This window comes from Anoplopoma fimbria, chromosome 1 (genome assembly GCF_027596085.1).
Source record: "Anoplopoma fimbria isolate UVic2021 breed Golden Eagle Sablefish chromosome 1, Afim_UVic_2022, whole genome shotgun sequence".
Lineage (NCBI taxonomy): Eukaryota > Metazoa > Chordata > Actinopteri > Perciformes > Anoplopomatidae > Anoplopoma > Anoplopoma fimbria.
In genome coordinates this window covers 21,916,826-21,939,404 of record NC_072449.1, presented here as the reverse complement: position 1 = coordinate 21,939,404, position 22,579 = coordinate 21,916,826, and the positions used below count along the sequence as shown (strand labels likewise).

The 22,579-nt window shown below is 39.9% G+C and overlaps 1 protein-coding gene across 4 annotated transcripts in view; it reads left to right on the top strand.

Moving 5' to 3' along the window:
- zgc:77784 (uncharacterized protein LOC402947 homolog) overlaps positions 1-20,843 on the top strand; it is a 48,211-nt gene extending 27,368 nt beyond the window's left edge. The window contains exons 8-26 of one of the 4 annotated variants that reach the window (XM_054602449.1): positions 868-1,039; positions 1,444-1,649; positions 3,793-3,874; positions 4,155-4,323; positions 6,632-6,798; positions 7,130-7,251; positions 7,393-7,609; positions 8,170-8,288; positions 10,521-10,698; positions 11,579-11,791; positions 13,596-13,638; positions 13,725-13,861; positions 13,956-14,240; positions 15,373-15,508; positions 16,760-17,091; positions 17,922-18,038; positions 18,643-18,822; positions 19,157-19,278; positions 20,420-20,843. In XM_054602449.1, coding sequence (XP_054458424.1) covers positions 868-1,039; positions 1,444-1,649; positions 3,793-3,874; positions 4,155-4,323; positions 6,632-6,798; positions 7,130-7,251; positions 7,393-7,609; positions 8,170-8,288; positions 10,521-10,698; positions 11,579-11,791; positions 13,596-13,638; positions 13,725-13,861; positions 13,956-14,240; positions 15,373-15,508; positions 16,760-17,091; positions 17,922-18,038; positions 18,643-18,822; positions 19,157-19,278; positions 20,420-20,431 — 3,009 coding nt within the window. In that variant the 3' untranslated portion in view covers positions 20,432-20,843. Of the gene's footprint in view, positions 1-867; positions 1,040-1,443; positions 1,650-3,792; positions 3,875-4,154; positions 4,324-6,631; positions 6,799-7,129; positions 7,252-7,392; positions 7,610-8,169; positions 8,289-10,520; positions 10,699-11,578; positions 11,792-13,595; positions 13,639-13,724; positions 13,862-13,952; positions 14,241-15,372; positions 15,509-16,759; positions 17,092-17,921; positions 18,039-18,642; positions 18,823-19,156; positions 19,279-20,419 lie in introns of all 4 variants that reach the window. The other 3 variants (XM_054602531.1, XM_054602613.1, XM_054602365.1) reach the window with 3 other exon arrangements.
- Positions 20,844-22,579: the final 1,736 nt, after the last annotated feature.

The window sequence follows — 22,579 nt, the reverse complement described above, 5'->3', positions numbered from 1 at the left end:
TAGCCTTATAACCTAGGTCCCTCCACCAAAGTTTAAGCCTCTTAGAGCAATGAATTGTATGGCTGAATGGTTTGATGGATCCCTTTCTGCTTGTTCACATCCATCTTACTTACATAAAAACAGAATGGGACTGTTCGTGGGCATCATCAAAAAACACCATACAAACATCCTTCCTGTTTGGTTGAGCCATGCTAGTATCGGTCCGTCAGTCCACCATTTTGATCCAGAGTGAAATATCTATCTACTTTTGTAAAGACAATTTTCTGAGTTTTCCTTGATTGCCACCATGAGGTTCATATTTGTGGTGAATTATCTCAAAGCTTCAGAATGAAATTTGCTACACACATTCATTGGAGCTCACTTTTCTTTTAGTGCCAAAATCAAGTTAAAATTTAATTTTGTCCTATATTTATGAGAAAACACTTAAAATCATTACCATCAGCCTCAGCTGTACTGCTGTGCAGTATGTTAGAATGCTAACATGCTAAGCTAAGAAGGTGAACTTTACATTTACATTATACCTACTAAGCATCCCATTAGCATTGCTAGCAGCTTGTTGGGCTATGTATAGAAGTTGATGAGATGTGCTAAAAAAACGTAAAAAAAACAGTAGTCAGCTGTTGCTGTTTTAGTTTTGGGCTGTGCGAATCTAGGTGAGAACTTAATTTTTTCCCAAACTCTGTGTTTTACACGTCAACACAGGGACAAAGTACCCAGAGTTTTTAAACTCAGTTTTCGTGTGGGTGATAGGCCAAAGTGTAGAGGAAAATATCAGTTTTAGAAATAACTGCAAATGTGTAGACAGGGCCTTATATTTATTATATTTAAATATTTATTTTCTGTTCTGCTGTTTGTGTGTATGTTTAGATGTTGCTGTTCCCCGGCCAGCCACCATCACAGTCTGGTCGTTACTCTGTCTCTATGAGTGGAGAACTCACTATCACTGATGTCCACTCCGAGGACTCTGGCTTCTACATCTGCCAGGCCATCAGTGTGGCAGGAAGTGTGTTGACCAAGGCGCTGCTGGAGGTGGAGGGAGGTGAGCCCTCAGTTCACACAGTCAGGTTTAAACCAGGGGGAGATAATCTTTATTCTGTACTATCAGCTAATGAGGAGAAAACAAATTAATTACTAAGTAGGTGCATAACAATAAGGCTCATAAAGACCATGAAAGAACACAGTTTTAGACCTCATGCTGGATGAGCAATGCATTTCAGGCTTGATGATCATCCTCAGGCTGCTTGTAAGCACCAGATCTAAGCTTGTTTTTGCTTTTTATGCAGCCCATTATTTTCTGCCTACTAAGCATCTAATCTTTTTCCCCCTTCTTCATAATCTCATTTGTATAGGCCTTTTCTACACCTTGCAAGTATGTTTTCTCCCCTGTGCATCTAATCATAAGAGAGACATAATGTTCTGCCTCCTCTCCCCTCAAACTGGTAGGTCCTTCAGGTCGTGTCCCGCCGATTATTCGCCAAGGTCCAGCCAATCAGACTGTTTCTCAGGGTGCAACGGTGCAGCTGTACTGTCGTGTAATCGGAGGGCCCTCAGTCAAGATTGCTTGGGAGAAGGATGGAGAGAGACTTCTGGGAAATAAACCTCGACTGACCTTGATGGAAAATGGCACTTTGCAAATCACAGACATAAAGGTGTGGGTGTGTGTGTGTGTGTGTGTTTGCGTAAAGTGGGTGTAATTTACTGGAAGGGCGTAAAAAGGATGAGTTTAGCTGTTAAACTGGAGGAAAAACTGCCTGGCTGATGGAAACTACAAAAAAACGCACAGAATACCGTAAATCTTCCTGTTTGATCTCTGACCTTTCTATTTTTTTTCTCCTTTTCCATTACACACCCCATTTTCATTTGTAAAATTAAGGTGAGACTGAGTTTCAAAGACCAATCTCTCTAAGGTAGAGCATATCTCTCCAGCGCAATGATGTGCTCATGCGGTGTGTAATTGTAATGTTAATGAAGGTGCTTGTTTGTAAATGCTAATGTGTTCTGCTTTGATGGAAGAGCAGTCAGCAGCCCCTTTGTGCTATAACCCCACCTGGAGGTCAGTGAGTGCACGCAGGACAGAGCTAAAGCAGCATCGCTTTCGTTAATTGACTGGCGATAGATGATTAATCATCTGACCGGCTTTTTTAATTGCATCCCCTGCCCCGCCTATGCGTATGCACTTCCTCTGTCATCCCCTTTCCCCGGCAATAATGCTCAGCAAACTTGGAGCATTACGTTTTGGTCCAGTGCACCACTGAGGCTGGGGAAATCTGCCATGCCAATGTGCTCAATGGAACAGAAGAGATGCATTAGTGTGGCATCAAGGGGGATGACAAGGGAGAAAAAAGGAGAGAGGGAATGGAGATGACGAGTGAAGGACTAAAAATATTTACCCTGCTGATGCCCCGAACCAGCCATCAATATTTTAGCAGCAGTTGAAGTCATCCAAAGAAGTTCACCTGCCCACACGTGGTGCTGTCTGTCAGCCAGAGGTCAACACTGCAGTGGATGATCTCATATGGTCTGATGATGGTTCCAGCAGACTGGCTCTCAGCCAGGACGGGGCTGGAGTGAACACCAGGAGTGTCAGTGAAGCATGAAAGCATATACAGGTCTTAATGTAAACAGGAGGACAAGTACAGTAGTGCCTCAGGGGTTGTAGCAATGGAGCTTATAGAGCTGCTGATGTTGAGGTGAAGAATACTGAGTGAGTTTAGGTATGCCTGGATTGCATTTGAAAATAATGATTGCAAACCACCAGATACCAGTGTTCAAAGAGGTATTCAGATCCTTTACATAAAGCTGAATCATAGTTCAACTCTGGAGTTCCCATCCTCTCTACTGAGTTTTTCCGTGTCTGTCGGCTCATTGTTAAGGTTTCATAACCTTTTTGTTTTGGGTTTGTTTACTCTACCACTCTCATCAGCATCAGGCAGCCGTTTGCAGTGAAAAGGCACCAAACAGCAGACCGACAAAGAAAGCGTCTAACTGGTGAACATAGTGGAGCATTTGGCAGCTAAAGAGACAGATATATCCCTCAGGAGTTGGTGGAGACAAAAAAAAAATCTAAAACCAGAGTGACTATTGGACTTACATTCATCAGGTGGCCAGAAACACGACTCCAAATGAATGTTTATGTTGCTTTTTAAATGCTTGATGTGTAAATAAGTATCTGTTTGCCAAATTAACGTCATGAGGTGATCATTTATCAGTGTTATTTACACTTTATTTCCGCTGCTCCCTCATTTTACAGGTCCGTTATTTCAATATTTTCTTTTTTCATAATAACATAATTCTTTGTTGAAAAATGTAATTGGATGTTCTAAGGACATTATTTAGAATTTACACTCATAACATAAAGCTTTACTTACATGATTTTGCATAATTAGAAGTATTATGTTTTTTGATTTATTAACCTGTAAGCATCATGTTAATGCTGTAGCTACATTATACTACTTAAAAATAAATCTGTAAAGTATCTAGTACCTCTACCTGTCAGATAAATGTAATGGTGTTAAACACGCAGTATTTCCCTCTGAAATGAAGGGGAGTAGAAGAAAAAAATTGCATAATACGGAATTACTTCAAATTTTATGCAGAAAGCACAATACTCTTCTACTGCCAGACAGATTGAGATTATGTTTATTTCGCTGTACAGAATCTTGAAATAAACATTCTTTCATTCATCGAAATAGATCCAAACCATCCTTTGAACATTTTTTAAAACTGCTTGCAGCATTTGTTCTTTCCTTTTTATCCCAACATCTGTCTCAAATGTTAACTGCTGTTCAACAGGACACTGACTCGGGGATGTACACGTGCAAGGTATCCAGCGCCACAGGGGAGTCGAGCTGGAGTGGGATGTTGACTGTCAGAGGTACTCACACCAGAACTCTCCACACTCTGTCTCTCTGTTACACTTCACACTCTGTCACTCTCACCCAACACCTCCGTTCTCCAGAAACTACACACGCTGTTCATAAGAGCACCGTCTGTAGCCATAACTGGAGTAAACCGCTTTGGATAAAAGCGTCTGCTAAATGACTGTAATGTAATGTAAAATGTAATGTAAACCCACTCAAGTTTCAGCAAAGATGTTGATCAGATTCAATCTATTGTTGTGGTTTAACAGTGCTATTCTAATGTTTGTGTAACAGAAGAAGGAGTTTCCTCTGGATCCAGAGCATCTGAGTTCATCCAGCTTCCGGGGCCTCCACAGAAGCCGGTAGTGACGGAGGTGACCAAAAACACTGTCACCCTTACCTGGCAGTCCAACCCCCACGAAGGAGGGGCCGCTGTTACTTCCTACATCATCGAGGCCTTTAGGTGACACACTGATACAGGATGAACTAACACCTTTATGTTTTTTTAAGACTGTTTAATGTATATGGGTATATTTTTTACAGACTTTGAGTTTTATAAATCCAGCTTCAAATATGAAGCTACTGCAGCTCGGTAACTTAGCTTAGTATGGAGAGTGGAAACGGATGGGAACAGCTAGCCTAGCTCTCTTCATAATCCACATACCAGCAGCTCTAAAACTCACTAATTAACACGTCATATCTTGTTAGTTTAATCTGTAATGTCAAAATGTTAACAAGGAGTTACATGCAACTATCTGTAGCTATCTCAACTCTATCCACGCTCTTTCTCTGTTTCTGTATTATTTCGTTAGCATCCTGTTTCAATATAATGAGGTCTTCTTCATTCAGAGTCATTAAGAGTTTGAACATGACTCATCTCCGCCTGAGGGAGAGACAGTTCTGTTAAGTGACGTCCTGAAGTGAAACCGTGACACTCACTGCATCAGTATTTAGCCGTGGCAATCCCGAGGAGAGCCGTAGCAACTCTAACAACCAACCAGAGGCTTTAGTGAGACAGACAGTGAGTGAAAGAAGAGACAATTACTGCAGTGGTCAGCTCGACAGCCCTGTCCTGTCCTGGGGCAAAAGAAGGGAGGGGATGCTAGCCCGGTTGGACAGTTCACTCATTACAGAAGCAGGAGAGAGAGTACAGGCCGAGTGTACACACACACACACACACACACACACACACACACGCACACACACACACACACACACACACACACACACACACACACACACACACACACACACACCACACACACACACACACACACACACACACAAAAGTCAAGTTAGAAAGAAAACTCAGTGTGGCAGACTTGCACGCAGAGCTGATGATGAAGATCCACTCACTGCTACACGCTCCACCACCAACAAATTGTTTGTTTTCAGGCATCAGCAGGAACAAAGAAAGACGTGCAAACCAGTATTTTTCTGTTAGTTATTTTACGCAGTAAATAACAGCACTAACATTTCTGTTTGTAATTTAACGGAGAAGAAATCTTGAAGGGGGGATTAATGTTAAAGCAGCCACTGTTTCCAAACCCATTTACAGATGCAATTTAAATGGAAAAACAGTTTCTCTGGAGAACATTTGGTGAGAAAGGTGGAAAGGAAGAAACACTGATGATAGGAAAATGCTGTGGCCTGCTTGTTGTAATTACCTTGCCATTTTCCCCTCCATGGAGTTGAGGGAAATGTTAAATTGTGCTCATGCTGTTTGATAGTCATCCATCTCTGCACAGCGCAATAAAAAGAGAGAATAAAAATTGTCGTCGTATCCGTCCGCACGCCGAGACCAGCCATGTGTTTTTTAGATGAACAGAATCTCTTCTATTCAAGAAGTCAGCGGATGTAAAATTCATTCATCCAATAATGGCCGTTAAGACCCATCAACATTGTGTGAGAATGCTCTGCATGCCTGACACTGTCCTTGGTATTTATAGGACTTGTTTGACAATTTTTGTTTGCTTTTTTGCAAAAATCAATACCACTCTTCTCATCTAACTCTATGCAAGAAAGCAAATAAGTAAATAAGCATTATTCCTACCTATTACTTTTAAGATGCACACCAATACTGAAATGAGTCAATCAATTGATTAGTCATAAAAACCATCAAAGTCATTAATCAAGACAAAATGGGACTATTTCTGGCCTCTCAAATCTGAGAGTCGGCTGATTTCTGTGTTTTATTTCATTTTAACTGACGTAAAAATTTTGGATAACTGAAATTATAGTAAAAATAATAGTTTTCAGCCCTTATCCCAACTTATTGATGTCAATACATTAATAAACCACATATTGTTTTCTCATAATCACAAGATTGCAACGAATGTTTTTATATCTTAAGTAAAGTAACCAGTTGTAGTATTACTCTTTATGTGATCTACCGAATATGTCAAATTTAGATCTCTCTCTAGCTGACAGTGCCTGCCCCACATCCATCAGTCTGTCAGGCTATCAAAGACAAGCCAAGAGCCAAGTCAAACCAACTGTTATCTCAAGATAACATGATAATGAAGCCGTGCTCAAGATAACAGAAATTAAAACAGAGGGAAGCACATTTTACGATTGAAACTGTGTGTTCCAACATCCTCCTGATTTAAGATCTTGACCTTCAACCATGATAATATCATCTTACTTTCACCTAAATCTTTAACAATTATATAATTATCAAATTCAGTCTTTTAATCTGACCACAGTGGTATAGTTCAAGCATTATCAACAGAAAGAGATTTTAAGAAATGTTTTTATTTCCTTTCCTTCAGCCAATCAGTGGGCAGCACCTGGCAAACTGTGGCGGACCATGTGAAGCAGGAGACGCACACAGTTGTTGGACTCTTCCCCAACACTGTTTATCTCTTCATAGTCAGAGCGGTCAACTCATATGGCCTCAGCGACCCAAGCCCCATCTCCGAGCCTGTCAGGACGCAGGGTGAGTTATATAAGCAAACACTTATCTTTTTCTGATTACACTCTTGTCCTTGACAGGAGTCCTTTTATACAATCTTGATTTCAGTTTATATTTCTAAAGAAATAAATCAGAGATACTGAGGCTGGCACCAAGATAATGCTGCATGGTTTAGAAAAACTTTAGCTTTTCATGTGCAATCTCAAAACTAATTGCTTTCTCTGTGGGAAGCTCTTCTGCCCTGAGCAATGTTGAATTTCATCTAAAAGCTTTGCTTTTTTTGCTGAATAGTTGCTATTCAGCTGTTCACTTTTTCTTTTTGGCCTGGACTGACTGTATTTATTTGTTGTTTCAGATGGGAGTCCGACAGAACAGGGTGTGGACCACAGACAGGTGCAGAGAGAGTTAGGGGAGGTGTCTGTCTACCTGCTGAAGCCTGTGGTTCTGTCTCCTACCAGGGCCAAGATTTCTTGGACTGTGAGTTGAATACTTACAGTCATTAACATTAACTTCAAAAACTCCCTCAGACATTACGTGACACAAACCGATTAACTTCAAATACACACACAGCTGGTTCAGCTTTTCATTACTGATGTAAATGTGAAACTCTGTTCTCAGGTCGCCCTTCAGTCTCGCTACGTTCAGGGTTATCGGATATTTTACCGGACAATCGGCGGCTCCTGGTTGGTTAAGGATGTGGAGGCAACATCGGACCACAGCATCATCTTAGAAGATCTGTACAGCAGGACAGAGTACGAGGTCAAGATACGCCCTTACTTCAATGAGTTACAGGGACATGACAGCCTCATGGTTCTTCTGCGCATGCCTGAGGAGGGTAAGAAACGCTGATCAATAACTTTGTCAATAGCATAGGACTGTAATTATCAAGCGAATCTGAGGAATTATTGGAGTAACACTTGATATTACTGTACTTGAAGGAATTCTATAAAGTAGAGAAGGTTACATATGTGTTTATGGTCCATAATTTACTCATATGTTCTTATTACTTTCCAAAACATAGTCGTTTCCTTGAAATGACTATGTGATTAAGCAAGTTATACAGAGACGTTATCAAATTGGTACTTTAAATTAGTTCATTTTCAAGAGTAACAGGTCAGCTGAACATGCAAAAATGTGACATTGAGAATAAAGTTTCCAATAATAAATTAATGGAGGATGAATATTTAATTGGATTTAAACTGAGCCTTTCTTTCCAGGACACTTATTTTCCTGGAAAAAAAAGGAGCAAATTACAGAGTTCTTTCAAGGAAACGTCTTGGACATAATTAGGAAATTATCAGGAAGTTATGGACCTTTAAAATCGAGCGCTACCATAACACTGATATCAGTTAATAAAAATAGAAATGTAATTTTCCTTCTTTTCTCATTCTGCAGTTTTAAGTGCACCACCACAGGCTGTGTCAGTGGTTCAGCTCACCAACAGCTCCAGTATCAGTGTGTCCTGGGAGCCTCCGCCTCATAATACTCAGAGCGGCATCATTCAAGAGTACAAGGTGAGACTACAACCTTCTTCCCAAGGTTTCTACCATTTTTCCTAATTTTCTGTGTGTATGTGTGTTTGTGTTTGAGAAGAGTAACCGAGAGGAGGAGAGAATGTGGGGGGTTGGACTTTATCACGCAATGTTTCTTTAAGTCATTAATAACTTATTCGAAAAACCCAGCCCACTCTAAACCGTGATATTTTCTAGTAAGCTTACCCGGTTGTGGGCGAACCCGCACATCACTACTACGCCACCACTGGAATCAAATTAAAATCATTATTAGTATTAGTGTGGTTTGATTGTTATCTGCAACTGTGCAGAAATACCTGGCCTAAACAGAATGAAAAAGAGATGCAGAAAAATAAATAATAAACAGCTATGAAGCATTTAAATGTTTAATTAGAATTGAAATGTCAAGGTTATGCTTTGAAGCTTCCAACTGTTCAGAACAGCCCTAATATGAATAAAATTGACCTGACTTGACTGCAGCTATCAGCATTTAACTACACCTGACCATCTGTCTTATTGTCTGATGTTTATTTCTGCTTTTTAGTCCTTCAACTGGTGACGCATCCTAAATCTGCAAAAATGAAGTGGAACTAAATGTTTTTTTAATCCATGATATTTTTACACACTCAATGTTGTCCAAATTTGTTCTTTAGATACTTATTATGAAAAAAAACACTGATTTTAATTAACAATTAGTTATTACTCATGCCTCTTATCTGCTGCCAGTGCATGTGCTGCTGACGACGAAAGAGACTTCATTTTGTCATCAGATTGAACACTGACTGTCCCTGTCATCTGTTTGCTCCCGGAAAAAACATGGAGTTCTGATTATCGCTCCCTTAGTATGAGCACAACACTGATTACTAATCATCTGGCTGCTATTCCAAGAAAGACAAAAAGGAACTTGCTGTTCTATTGTTTTGATTTATTCTTCCCATCTGCGCCAAAGTGTAGAAAGTTGGTGAGAAAAACCACACAAGTCTGATCATGAAATACCAGATCCTTTTGTGTGTGGAGGCTCAGCCGCTGAAGGCAAGGATCACACTTAATCCCCTTAAACATTCAATTTGCTGAAACTGCACACAATGTTTTGTTCAAGCCTCTCTGTGGCTTAAATGTTATGAATTAAATGTTGGGTTGGCAGTACAGTGTAACAGGATACATTTTCATCACAAAGACTTGATTGATTAAAAAGTTCCTTGTCCATTATGCATATTATACCGCAGGTGGTAAGTACCTACAATAAGAACATTTACTCAAGTGCTGTACTGAGAAAACTGTTGTACTTTTAGTCCACTGTATTTATTAGTTTGTAATTTCTAGATAAAGATTTTAGCTACAGAACCAAATGTATAATCATTTAAAAAATGTATAATCCATTGTTGTTGATTAATTTAGCCAACAGTGTACAAAGCAGGTAAAATTTGCTCCATCCTGACCAGCTGCGACATCCAAACCCTACTAACATTCTGCTGAGTTATTTTCCTTTGAAACATTAAATTCATTTTGCTGTTGATTTTGTACAGTATGTTCGAATCGAGACTAAACAGAAGAGCAAAAGACATTCCTCGTCTCACAAATAATTGAATGCATAAGAAGTGAAATGTTTGGAAAATTTCTATTTGATACACTCTGCTTGGTCTGGTATGACCTGTATCTTATCGTTACATTACTGGGTCAGTTGACTGATGCACATGAGCCATAAAAGCTTTAGAATAAGATGTAATTAGTTGTTTATCAACTCTCTGTTAATCAATTATTTATTGAGAAAAAATGTCAGCACTAAATTAAAAATTCTCATTTATAATAATAATAATTTGCAAAGTTGTTTCAAAATATGATTTGAAAGGAATAATTGATAATGATTTGTCTATTAATTATTATCTTGAATTCATGGAGAATTGTCTCATATCTACAGATTTTTTGTTAGAAATCGAACATGTATGATATTTGATTGGAGAGAAACACGTACACCACATAAACTGAAAACCTAAAGGCAAGCGCACTATCAGGGTTTTTAATCTGGCTTTTAACTGTCATTGCATCGACATCCTTTCTCTTTCTCTTATCCCTGCTGTATCTTTGCTGTCATTCTCCGCTGCTTGCTACCAGAAAAAAGCTTCAGTGATAAAAAATGAAAAGCAAGTTTTTATCAGTGTGTGTCTTATTACAATAACAGGCCACATCATGTTTTTGAGATTCAAACATTAACCCTCCATGTCTGGTGTGGATCAGGTCTGGTGTCTGGGCAGCATCTTGGAGGAGGAAAACCAGATAAACCGAACAGTGGATGGAGCGGTGCTGTCCATCTTGCTGACAGGCCTGTTGCCTGACGTCCGCTACTCCGTGGTGGTGGCTGCTTTCACCAGTCTGGGTGTGGGCGCTCAAAGCCCACCTGTCAGCCTGCTTCTCAGTGAGTCACTCAAACTGTTACAGCCACTACAGATTGATATACGGCAAGATGTGCTCTCAGCGGGCTCAGTTTATCGCAAATGAAATCTGTATGTGATTACTGTACGCTGTGTGAATTACTTTACAACGGTGGCATCATCAACATTTATGTTCTGAGAGTGAAAGTAAGGAATTCACAGTGAAGCAAAGATGTTTGTTAAAGCTGTATTTTAAGTTTTGTCAGCTAGTTGTAGCCCAGGGGTGTTGAGTTGTAAGCATATCCCTGTGTCTTTTTCTTCTCCGCTTTAATTCTGCTGCAGTTTTCTTTTGAGGAAAAATGTGACATTTTGCTTATTCACTTGCTTGCCAAGAATTAGATGGGAGAATTGATACCACTTTCATGTCTGTGCTGTAAATTTGAAGCACCAGCCAGTAAGTTTAGATCAGCATAAAGCCTGGAAACAGCTAGCCTGGTGTCCAGAGGTAACAAAATCCACCTAACAGCACCTGTAAATCTCACCAATTTGATTAACCATCAAACGACAAACCAAACTGAAAAAAATAATGAATTGTGATTTTACAGAGGGCTACGTGCCACACACCTAGAGCCACATCATTTGTTGTTGTGGTTTTTCAGGTAACACAAACTTGTCTTTTGTTACCTTTGTACAAAGTAAGACTTGCTGTTTCCCCCTGTGTCTAGTCTTTTCGCAAATGTAAGCTAAACAGCAGCTATATACTGAAACAACCAATCAATCCCCTCATCTATCTCTTGACAAGAAAAGGGAACTTTTGCCATAAAACCGTCACCAGATCGTTGTTAAACAACCTCCTACAGCATGGCATAAAAACACAATAAGGAGCAACTCTCCTCAATGTCCTTTTTACTGCTTCTCTTTTAGCTCTCCCTGTGGGCAAGACGCCTGTGAAGAAAGGCGGTAACCTCAGCATATCAGAGCAGATCACAAGCGTCGTCCGGCAGCCGGCCTTCATCGCAGGACTCGGTGTGGCCGCTTGGTTGGTGCTGATGGGCTTCAGCGGTTGGCTGTACTGTCGACACCGCAGGAGGAAGCAGCTGGGACACTACACTACATCCTTCGCATACACACCGGCAGGTTTGTGTGGGGGAAAAGCTTTGACTTCTACTTTCTTAACTAAGTTTTAGCATCATGACAGGTGTTGGATGTTCAAAGTATTAACTGGAAACTATCAGTAAGCTGCATTTCTGGTCGTGGAGATTTTCAGCTTTAAATTTTTGATGTCAGGAATATTTCTCCGTTATGAAAGAACTGTAGAAAAAACGCAGATAAGACTACAATGACATGCCCCAGTATGGTTTTCAGACACCTTGTTCATTATAAATGTCTTGTCAATTAAAAGGAGAAGCCACAGAGAAAAAAAGGCCTTTGTTGTACAGCAAACCGTCAGCTTTTAGGTGTCAAGTTCTTAATAGACCGCTGGGAGGATATCTCCAGTGCTGATGAATGTTTTCAATTTTGGTTTGTACGCACTTGCACTGCATATTCAGTTAATTAAAATCTATTTATCCCCACTGGGCAGTTTTCATGACAGGAATAAAGGAAAACACTGAAGACACACTGAAGCATATGTAAACAGTAACAAATGCATGCAGTTTAGTCTAGATTTTTATGCCTCTTGGCACATTAACATGGAAACACATCAGTCATTTTCTGACTTTGAGAGATATTTGTCCATGTTCATAAATACTCAATAGACGGCCCAAAGCTTTAAGAAAAAACATATGCAATTAAATTTTCCCCTTAAATATTTCACAGTGACTATTATTGCCACACTAATGACCAAACATCATATTGTTTCACATTTTAGTACGGAATATATTATCATGTTGTTCGTTTAGATGCCACAGACTCATTCAAGAACCAGCTTCATCGATACATCAAGTAACATTTGCATTTTTTATGTATTGCAGGCATTATGTATACAGAGTGTTTATGTAGGTCATCAGTATATCTTCATAAAATATAGATTTTTGTTTGGAATGGAGCAAAGTTGTTTCATTGCAGCCATTTGCTAAAAAAAGTTTTTTCACATTAATGTACACTCAGCAACCCATCTTGACAGAAAAAAACAGAAATGTAGAAATTTTTGCAAATTTATTAAAAAAGAAAAACTGAAATATCACATGGTCATAAGTATTCAGACCCTTTGCTGTGACACTCATATTTAACTCACATGCTGTCCATTTCTTCTGATCCTCCTTGAGATGGTTCTACTCCTTCATTGGAGTCCAGCTGTGTTTAATTAAACTGATTGGACTTGATTAGGAAAGGCACACACCTGTCTATATAAGACCTTACAGCTCACAGTGCATGTCAGAACAAATGAGAATCATGAGGTCGAAGGAACTGCCCAAGGAGCTCAGAGACAGAATTGTGGCAAGGCACAGATCTGGCCAAGGTTACAAAAGAATTTCTGCAGCACTCAAGGTTCCTAAGAGCACAGTGGCCTCCATAATCCTTAAATGGAAGAAGTATGGGATGACCAGAACTCTTCCTAGACCTGGCCGTCCAGCCAAACTGAGCAATCGTTGCTGTACTAGCTCAAAAGGGTGCTTCTACTCAATACTGAGCAAAGGGTCTGAATACTTATGACCATGTGATATTTCAGTTTTTCTTTTTTAATAAATTTGCAAAAATTTCTACATTTCTGGTTTTTTCTGTCAAGATGGGTTGCTGAGTGTACATTAATGTGAAGAAAAATGAACTTTTTCGATTTTAGCAAATGGCTGCAATGAAACAAAGGGTGAAAATTTTAAAGGGGTCTGAATACTTTCCGTACCCACTGTATATCTTCCTGTGAATCTTTTCTGTCTTAAGACAAAAATCTTTTCTGCTGTAAAACAAGATGAATAACTGAGAGCTTGCTCGTTTTTTTCAGTTGGCTTTGCTCACAGTGAAGGATCTGGAATCATTAATGGAGGGTAAGCTGATGATAATGATTTGATTTCAGATAATTTTTGTGCTTTTGATGTACAACGTATGGATATAATCTCACCCCTCTTTCCAGGCCTGCCTTGTTAGGATCAAACATGGGCAACTACCCCTGGCTGGCTGACTCTTGGCCCACCACAAACCTCACTCACAACAGCAAAGACTCCGTCAACTGCTGCTCTGGCAAACTGGACTCAGACAGATATTATAACAGTAAGAGCTCTCTGACTTTGAATGTTTGATGAAATAACTCTCAGAATTCAAAATATATAATTGTTGTTGTAAATGAACTTTCATCATTCAGCAGTCGGCATCATGAACTACCCGACCCAGTCAGAGAAACGCAGCACGGCGTCCACCGACAGTCCCATCTACAGCACCATCAACACAGCCGCTGAGGACGACCTGCTGGCGTACTACGACACCTACTCCAGTACCTCCTACAACCAGGGTCCAGACCCGTACAGCAGCAACCCAGTGCTGTCAAACAATGGCCTTGTGGGTCTGGAGTTAGACCTGGACCAGTGGACCATCCAGTCCGGTCAGTCTGGGTCTGAATATGCCAAGCTCCAGTATACTAAGAAAAGCAACGGTGAGAGATATAATCCATTTTTTTTAATTTCATAAAACAGTGATTAAATATGCTTTCATCTCACCTGATCTGATACAGTTTGAGTGTGCAATTGTATTTCTTATATAATATCATTTTAACATAGGGAATTATGAAACTGTGCTCATCCATATTGTTAGATTATACGCCAAATTAGTTTTATCCTGGAGTGACTGTGTACTATCGCATGAAGCTTGAGTATTGTTGCCATGGTAACATGCAGTTAAGTACCCTTTACACAATAATTTCAAACTGTGGTTTCATTTTGAAGGATGAGGATAAAGTGCAATACTTTAAACAGTATTGTTAAATGTGGCCTTGATTCTCATAGACATATACAGCATGTTTGCCTTCTTGCTTGCATTTTTAGACAAAACATAAACACAAATATAATAAACACCAGAAACCAGACCTGAAAAAGGCTAAAACAAATTTTTGCACAATAAAACACAAGGAATTGCCAGAAAGTTGCAGGTCGAAATGGTGACATATTGGTAATGGAGATTTGATGAAGGTGAATTAGCACTATTAACAGAGATGTTAACAACAAAGCAGCATCAGCTTCACACTGCCACTTATTGCACCCTCCCTCTGATCTAGAAAAGCATTGTGTAATGTAAATATGGTCATATGTTAGACAAATTAATTATTATATAAAATAATAATAAATGAATAGCCAAAACAAGATTTAATTTCTCTCATCCTATTTATGCATGTCTTTTTGTATTAGCTTGTGTTTCTTTTATATGTTGTCTTCAAGTTAATTATGTTATAAGTAATAGGCCATAACTCACATACAGTACAACATAAAGCTAAAACTCACATACAGTGACTAAGGACGTAAAACCATGCACGCCCAATCAGATGGATATGCAGAAAGTCTAGGAAACCATAAAGGGCTCTTGAATGTAAAAAAGGTTGATGAAAAGAAATGTCCTTCAGGCACTCACAAGCAGGGCAGGAGAAACAAACGGTTTGAAAGCTTGTATGTTCTTGAGCATATTTATCACCTTAAACGGCTAGCTACTTCAACCTCAGGCTCTGGGTGGAGAGGATAAAAACACAGCGATTATACCTTGTACACAATATAACACATCGTGTTTTGTGTTTATAGACAAACTGGTAAAACAGAGGTCCACTGGGTCCTCGTCCAGGTCGGCTCCTCTCACCTGGGTGGATGTTTTGTCGCTGCCTCTTCCTGCCAACAAGGACAGAGTTCACACAAAGACAGACAAAGAGGACGAACACAGGTGACACTTATTTTGATTTATTTTAAGTTGTACATCCAGGCGCTTTTTATCCTCCTCTAATAACACAACTGCTGTTTTATACTGTCTTAATTCTCAATTTATTTATAGCATGCAAGGCATCTGATTCACCTACATGACAGAGAGAGTTAAAGCAGATGGAGATCAAACCTGCCCTGTAACTGCCAAGCCTGTCAAACAAATCTTGAGTGAAGTTTGGAGTCTGGGGAGTTTTCAAATTAACAACAGTTGTGTCTGGAGGCAGCGAGTAGATTGAGCTGTGGGGCTTCTGAGGGGAGTGTCTCCTTTAACTAGTTCTGACAGATTAGATTGTGGACATAACGGGGTGGGATCGGACGGCTGTTCTGACTGTGCCGTGTCTTTTGTAACGACATTAGCCACCATCTGACAGTCTGGATTAGTACTTTTCATTTTCAGTGACACGTTCATCATTAAATTAGCCCTGCCGGCACTGAAGTGACAGCACAAATCACGGAGGTGGTTCTCTCCAACTCTATGTTCCTTCCCCTTTCCATTAAATTTTTAAATAGATTATTTTTTAACAATTCCTCCTTTATATTATATACATCTTTTCTTATATTTAGTAATTATAGCTATGTCAGTGGTATGTCTCTATGAATGCCAGTGTTGGTCCATCGATTTGGTCCAGACTTAGATATCAAAAAGGAAAACGTTGCTGATTTTCAACCAGCTTTGTATTGTTGCAAATGAGCGGTGTTGTTAGTTGTTTGTGCAAATGAACAAATGTTCAGCTTCCCCCCGTGTTGCTGGCGTCCGGAGCTCCCCACTCACTCGCCGGAGGGTCCACCAGAGGTCGTGAAACATGTCATTGTGTGTCATCCAGTGGACAACTGGCGGCGGGTGAGCAGGGAGCTCCGAGCGCCGGTGATACATACCATCCACATTGCAACACCACTTGAAAATCTGCAAGTTCCCCTTTAAATTTGCATTTAGGTACTTAGATATTTAGGTTTAATTCAGGTCCTAAATCTGAATTAGGACCTGAAATACAAATTCAGCTATACCTTTGTGTTTAGTGCTAATAAACAAATGTTAGAATGTTAATACGCTAAACTCACTCACATTGATGTTTGTGCTCAAGCACCGCTTTACAGCCTCACAGAGCCGCTAGCATTGCCTTGAACTTGTTTTTTCTTACATTTATTATATCTAATTAGGTTTCTCTGAGACACACACACACACTCATGTTGTTACTCACTGTCCATGCTCTAGCTCTGGGGAGGAGGATGACAACTGGTGTCCCCCGCTGCCTGCCAGAACCTACCTGATGGACATTTCCAGAGAGGAACTCTCCAGCCTGCCCTCCAAACCAGACAAGCTGTCCTACGCAGCAACACTGATGTCCAGCCCCCAGCGGGAGACACACAACCCCGGCAACAGTCCACGGCTGCAGCACTTTGACCTATTGGCCCGTCTTCACTCAGGCTCCCAGGTCTCCCAGTCCAACCCAGATCTGTTTACCAACACCAAGGCCCAGGTTGCCGGGGAGATCCACCACCCCAGCCAATGGGCAGAAGATTTCAAGGGGGAGAACCTCGGTAAAGGTCCGTTCATATTCAGTTTAAAAGTGCAAAGGTCTGTCCACATGCTCCAAAAAACAGGGGTCCGCATTTCACCTCCTCTTCTGGGTACATACAATCTACATCTAAAATCACCCAAAGAAAGCCAAATACTAACTAACTAGTCGGGCAAGAATACGCAAATTCAACCAAACTGCTAGACGCTAGCTGAAGGTCCGGCTCCAGGAGCAGCCACCCACCCTACTCCAGGTGAAGTAGTCTCATGGTGACGGGTAAAACTAAACATATGAGTTGTTTTTTCATTTCTGCCACCTTGTATTTAATCGAATAAATAAACTATCAAAACATACCATGCACCTTTAACATGATTGACAAGCTATTAGGGCTTCTTTACTTCTTTGTCCACTCATGTTGGACTGAGGGCAGATCAAACGCTACAGTGACTCACTATCTCCTCCCGCGCTACAAGTGGTACAAAAAGACAGGACGGGGCTAACTGGTTTACATGCTCACTTCAGTAGTCATATCTTCAACACAATACCTAGATGTATTTAACATAACATCAACGCTGTCACTTCAACGGGAGTTGCTAATGTTTATTTTTTTGAATGTTTTACAAAAAAATTCAGGACAGATTTTACACATTGCACCTTTAAAGCCTTCCATCTTTGGAAGTGACTTCCCAAGTGGCAGCGCACAACCACACAGTGTCATGTATAATTTAGTCGATGATGTTACCCAGCAGAAAGTAGTTGTACGTGAAAATCATGTCACATTTATTCAAAGCACAGCTCAGTGCTCCTTAGTTTGCTCTAAGTTTCCTAAAGGATGACATCAGTGTGCTCTCTTGTCAGGACAATCTCCTGCTCCGGCTGCCGAGTCCAACCCTGCAGCCCAGGCACACAGATCCAGGAGTAAGAAGAAAACACTCAAGGATGGACAAACCAGACGAGAGCTACACAGCCAAGCAGGTATGACACACTGTCTGTAACTCATCTAACTTCTGTTTTAGTTTGGGGAAAAAAGAAAGAGGAATAATACTATTATTATGCGATTCATTCGTGAGCATTTAAAGCCTCACTAGCAGCATGGCTCTGTTGTAAAATGCAGCTTGCATTGATTGTGGTGTAACAATGTAAAGCATGTCGTGTTATTGCTAATCTCAAAGACAATTAAAGGATATGTTGGACTTTTTGGAAAAAGTTCTCATGCCGCGGGTTTAACAGGGTGTTGTGTGCCAAACTCTTTCTTGGCAAGAACCAGTAAGATCTTTTACTGGTTGCCTGGCAATTGTTAATACGCAGTAGAACTAGCTTGGCACATAATCCCCCATAAAACAGCCAATTGCTGTCTTTACTCTGTGTCTTTTGTACTGATTATGTAAACAAGATAGAATATGTTAATCAGTGCGCTTTAGAGGTACTATTAGGTGAACTTTGTTAATTTTGGACAGAGCCAGGCTAACTGTTCCCCTTTTCCAGTCTTTATGCTAAGCTAAGCTATGCGACTGCTCATCATTCCTTTAAAGCAGTATTTCTGCCTGTAGTTTTTAATCACCATTGCAATCATATGCAGAACTTCCCCCTCCACCAGCCGCTCCCCCTACAGATGACTCCTTGCAGCTCTTGGCTGATGTTTTGAGCCGCAGCCGAACAGACACTGAGAGAAAAGAGGAGAGCGACTCGCCAACTCTTAAGAAGAGGGGAGAACATTTCTCACCCCAAAGGAGAGGAGCTACAAAGTGGTTATCACAGGGTAAGAACAATATGTGATAGTCAGCTCTGTAGCATCATTCTGTTTCCGTCAACAATAGATGATAAAAGAATAGATTTCTGTCCCAGCAGCACATGCCATTTGCTTCAACAGCTGGAACCCAAATAGATGTGTATTAATCTTATTGTGATGCTTCATACAAATCCCTTTGAGCTTAGAAAGAACCAACTGCCACCCGTGTATGCACACTTATCATCCCATAGTAGTAGCTCTGCTTTTAGCTGCAGGGGGTCTATTTTCAGTCTGCTCCATCACTTAGGGTTTAACCTATATAAATACAGCTGGAACTTGGGAGTGATTTGTTTGTCATCCACAGATGAGAATGTAATCCCATACGGACAGCCCAGCTTTCTGCCCACGGATCAGATGTCAGGATACGGGTCCCTGGATGGAGGAGTCCTTTCACGACCCTCCACCGCTGGCCGGAGGAGAGATGAGGTATGTCTAGACTTACAGCAGGAACTGCTGAACAAACACTGTCTGTATAGTGTGGGTCACAGTCAGTTCAACAGTAAACTGAGGGCATTTTGAGCTGCTTGTCAGATTCCTAGTGACAGTACATGGTATACATTTCCCCTGGATTTTGGGCAAAAAGGAGTTATCTAAAATAGAGAGTCACAAAAAGTCTAAAAGTCTGAGTTTGGGTGCTGCTCAAGTTTTTTTTTGTGCAAGTTTACATGTTAAAGTGTGGTTTTAGAAAAAGGATATTTCATTTTCAATTCAAATCTATTTTATTTGTTTAGCCCAATATTACAAATCAAAATATTTGCCTCAGAGATCTTTACAATCTGTACAATTTACAGATTTGCTTTAATATATGTGCTTTGATAGTTAGAGAATAAGTAAATAGTTGAAGTAGTCCATTCAAAATTTGTTCTTTGATAATGAAATTCACTTCCTGTAGGCTTGAACGATGGCTGTAAAACCTTTGTCGTTTGCTCAGAGACTGTAATGAGCCATATTTCAAGTCTTTAAGCTTCAGTGGATTTTGAAGTCTACGAAGGCGTACTAGGGCCATTGAAGGTAAAAAAGAAAAGGAAAAAGGAAATATGAAACTGGGGGAGGGGAGTTATATTCCGACAAAAAACATTGAGTTCATTTTCCGGACTATTACCCCCTCCCCTATCTCCGTAATTATTATAATTTTATTTACCTACAATGGCCCTTAAACGCTGTTGTACAAGTTATGTGTTTTTGTTTTTATCAATACACCAACTTTTCCACTTCAGCTTAGAAGAAAACATTTTTTTGTGAAAGTTTGGGCAGAAAATGTGCATGAAAACAGGTGGTTAAAAAGTAATTGATAGTTTGTCCCCATTGAGAAATTAATTTCTCAACATTAAAATGTCCCTGTCAGAATGTATATAAGTCCCAATTTCAGAAAAATGTTTTAGTTCTTAATTTAAAAAAAAAAGTCAAAAGATATCCCCAAAATATTGATATTGGTATTGCATGTAAAAAGCAGTACTATTCAGGCTTTATACTGTTTATTAATCTCCATGTTTTTGTTTGTAACCTGTATTTAAATGTAACTCTCAGACTCTTACACTGTCTCAATGCTCTCTGTGTTTGTTTTCAGAACCTCATGTAGATGGATGCCGATGAAATTACATCCTCTTATGCTCCCCGGTTTCCTGTCTTTGTGAACCATCAATCTGTTGCCATGGTATCTTATGATAAACTGAAGACTAAAGGGAAAGCGTCAAGGCTTGCCATCTGCCTTTTCACAAACTATCTTAGTGTTATCTTAATGATTTCATCTTAATGTTCACCCTTTCTCCATGTATATAGCCATCTTTGCAATTTTCTAAAAAATGTGATCAGATAATGGACTACCAAATACGAATCTGGGGTTTAAAAAATACTGTATTTTTAGCCATTGGGAAGTAAATGTAACATTAACATTATTGTACAGCAGATTAATGAATGTATATTCTGTTTATTCCTGACCATGAAACCATGATGATGTGGGTGTTTGATGAAAAACTGGAGATGACACAAGGCCGAACATGTGGTGATAAACCATTGTGTGTGTGTGTGCGTGCGTGCGCGTGTGCGTGTGTGTGTGTGTGTGTGTGTGTGTCAGTGCATGGTGTAGTGTTTGTGTGTTTCTCTTTTTGATCTCTCATCGCTGTGTGACTGTGTACTGTGGTATCCCTGTAGATCACCAGTGTGTTAGCTGTGTCAAGATTCATTATTATTTTTAAAATTATCAATAAAACATTTATTACAAAAAATATTTCTGTGCATGTCTGAATCAAACAGAATATTATGTAAGGCTAATGCCTTTCCACATTTGCGCAATGGCTCTAGGCCTGGCAGTTGGTCGGTCCTTTGGTTTCGTCCATCACTTTGGTCCTGAGTGATATTCCTCAAAATCTATATAATAGATGCCATGAAATTTGGTAGAGCCACTCATGTCCCTTGAATTGTTACAACTTTGGTGCCCTTTTTTTTTTTTTTTTTTTCTTCCTTTTTCATCTTTTACCTTCATCAGTTCATCAGCACATTTTAACAATCTGGGGTCTCAAATGAATGATTTGTGTTCACATTACTAATTTGGCAAAGAAAACAAGATGGTGATGGCTAAAATGCCGAACTCTAGGCTTCATATCAGCAGTTTGGAAACCAATGGGTGACATCACCGTGACTTAGCACTTCTTATATACAGTCTATTGTGAGCATGCTTATGTCAGCATTTAGCAAAAAGCACAGACATGCCAAAGTATGACTCTTGTTGATGTAAGCCAGTGTTAGATTTGTGGAAATACTAAGGCACACTTTAGATTTATCCTTAAAAAATTCTAGAAGGCCTTCCCACAAACCATTTGAGTGAAATAAACAAGATCTCTTTCTTTGTGTGGGATAATTCAGATGACTTACAGGAGTATGAAGAGAAAATGGAGAGAAAGGGAGGAAAAAAAGAAGACCAAGGAGTGAGCTCACATTTTTTCCATCAGAGTGGTCTGAGGGGTTTGTTATCTCGTGTTGCAGTAAAATGGCTCTTCTAACGCAAGCTACTGTGAGTGATTTGATGCATTCTTCAGATTGCAGAATTTCAGGAAGACATGTTTGTGAGTATGACTTAATGAAAGGAGGTAACCTTCACCTGACTGTGAAAATTCTTGCATTGTGACATTATGATGGGATATAAAAAGGCTTTTTCTTCATGCCTGCACCTTTTGTGCAGATCTCATTGGTTTAAGTATTACAGTGGCAGGGAGGCAAGTTGGATGGTGTGGAAAGTGAGTTGGAATCCACTGCCTCAGGCAATACTGACTGGGTCCCGCCAGGCTAGGAGAAGGATAATGGTAATCCGATGCAATTTAGAAGGGTTCTACAATTTTATGCTTTTAGGCCTGTAGCATGGATTAAGGTCTCTGTACCCACACACACACACACACACACACACACACACACACACACACACACACACACACACACACACAAACGGACAGCCACAGTCTGTTATTGATGCCACTTCACATATGTTCACCAATGTACTCAACTGGATCAACAGGAAGATTTTTTTCTTCTGCTATAGAAATGTATTTCCTGGAATCGCTGTATTTCAACTGCCATCTATCTTACTTCAAATATCCCCTCCAGACATTTTTTAAGACAGAAGATATGAAAGTGCTCTGCTTAGAATAATAAAATTGAAAGTTTCAACATGAAACTGTAAATTGCTTTTTGTACAAAGATTGGTCCCCCAAAAGGTTGTGATTGACAAACAACA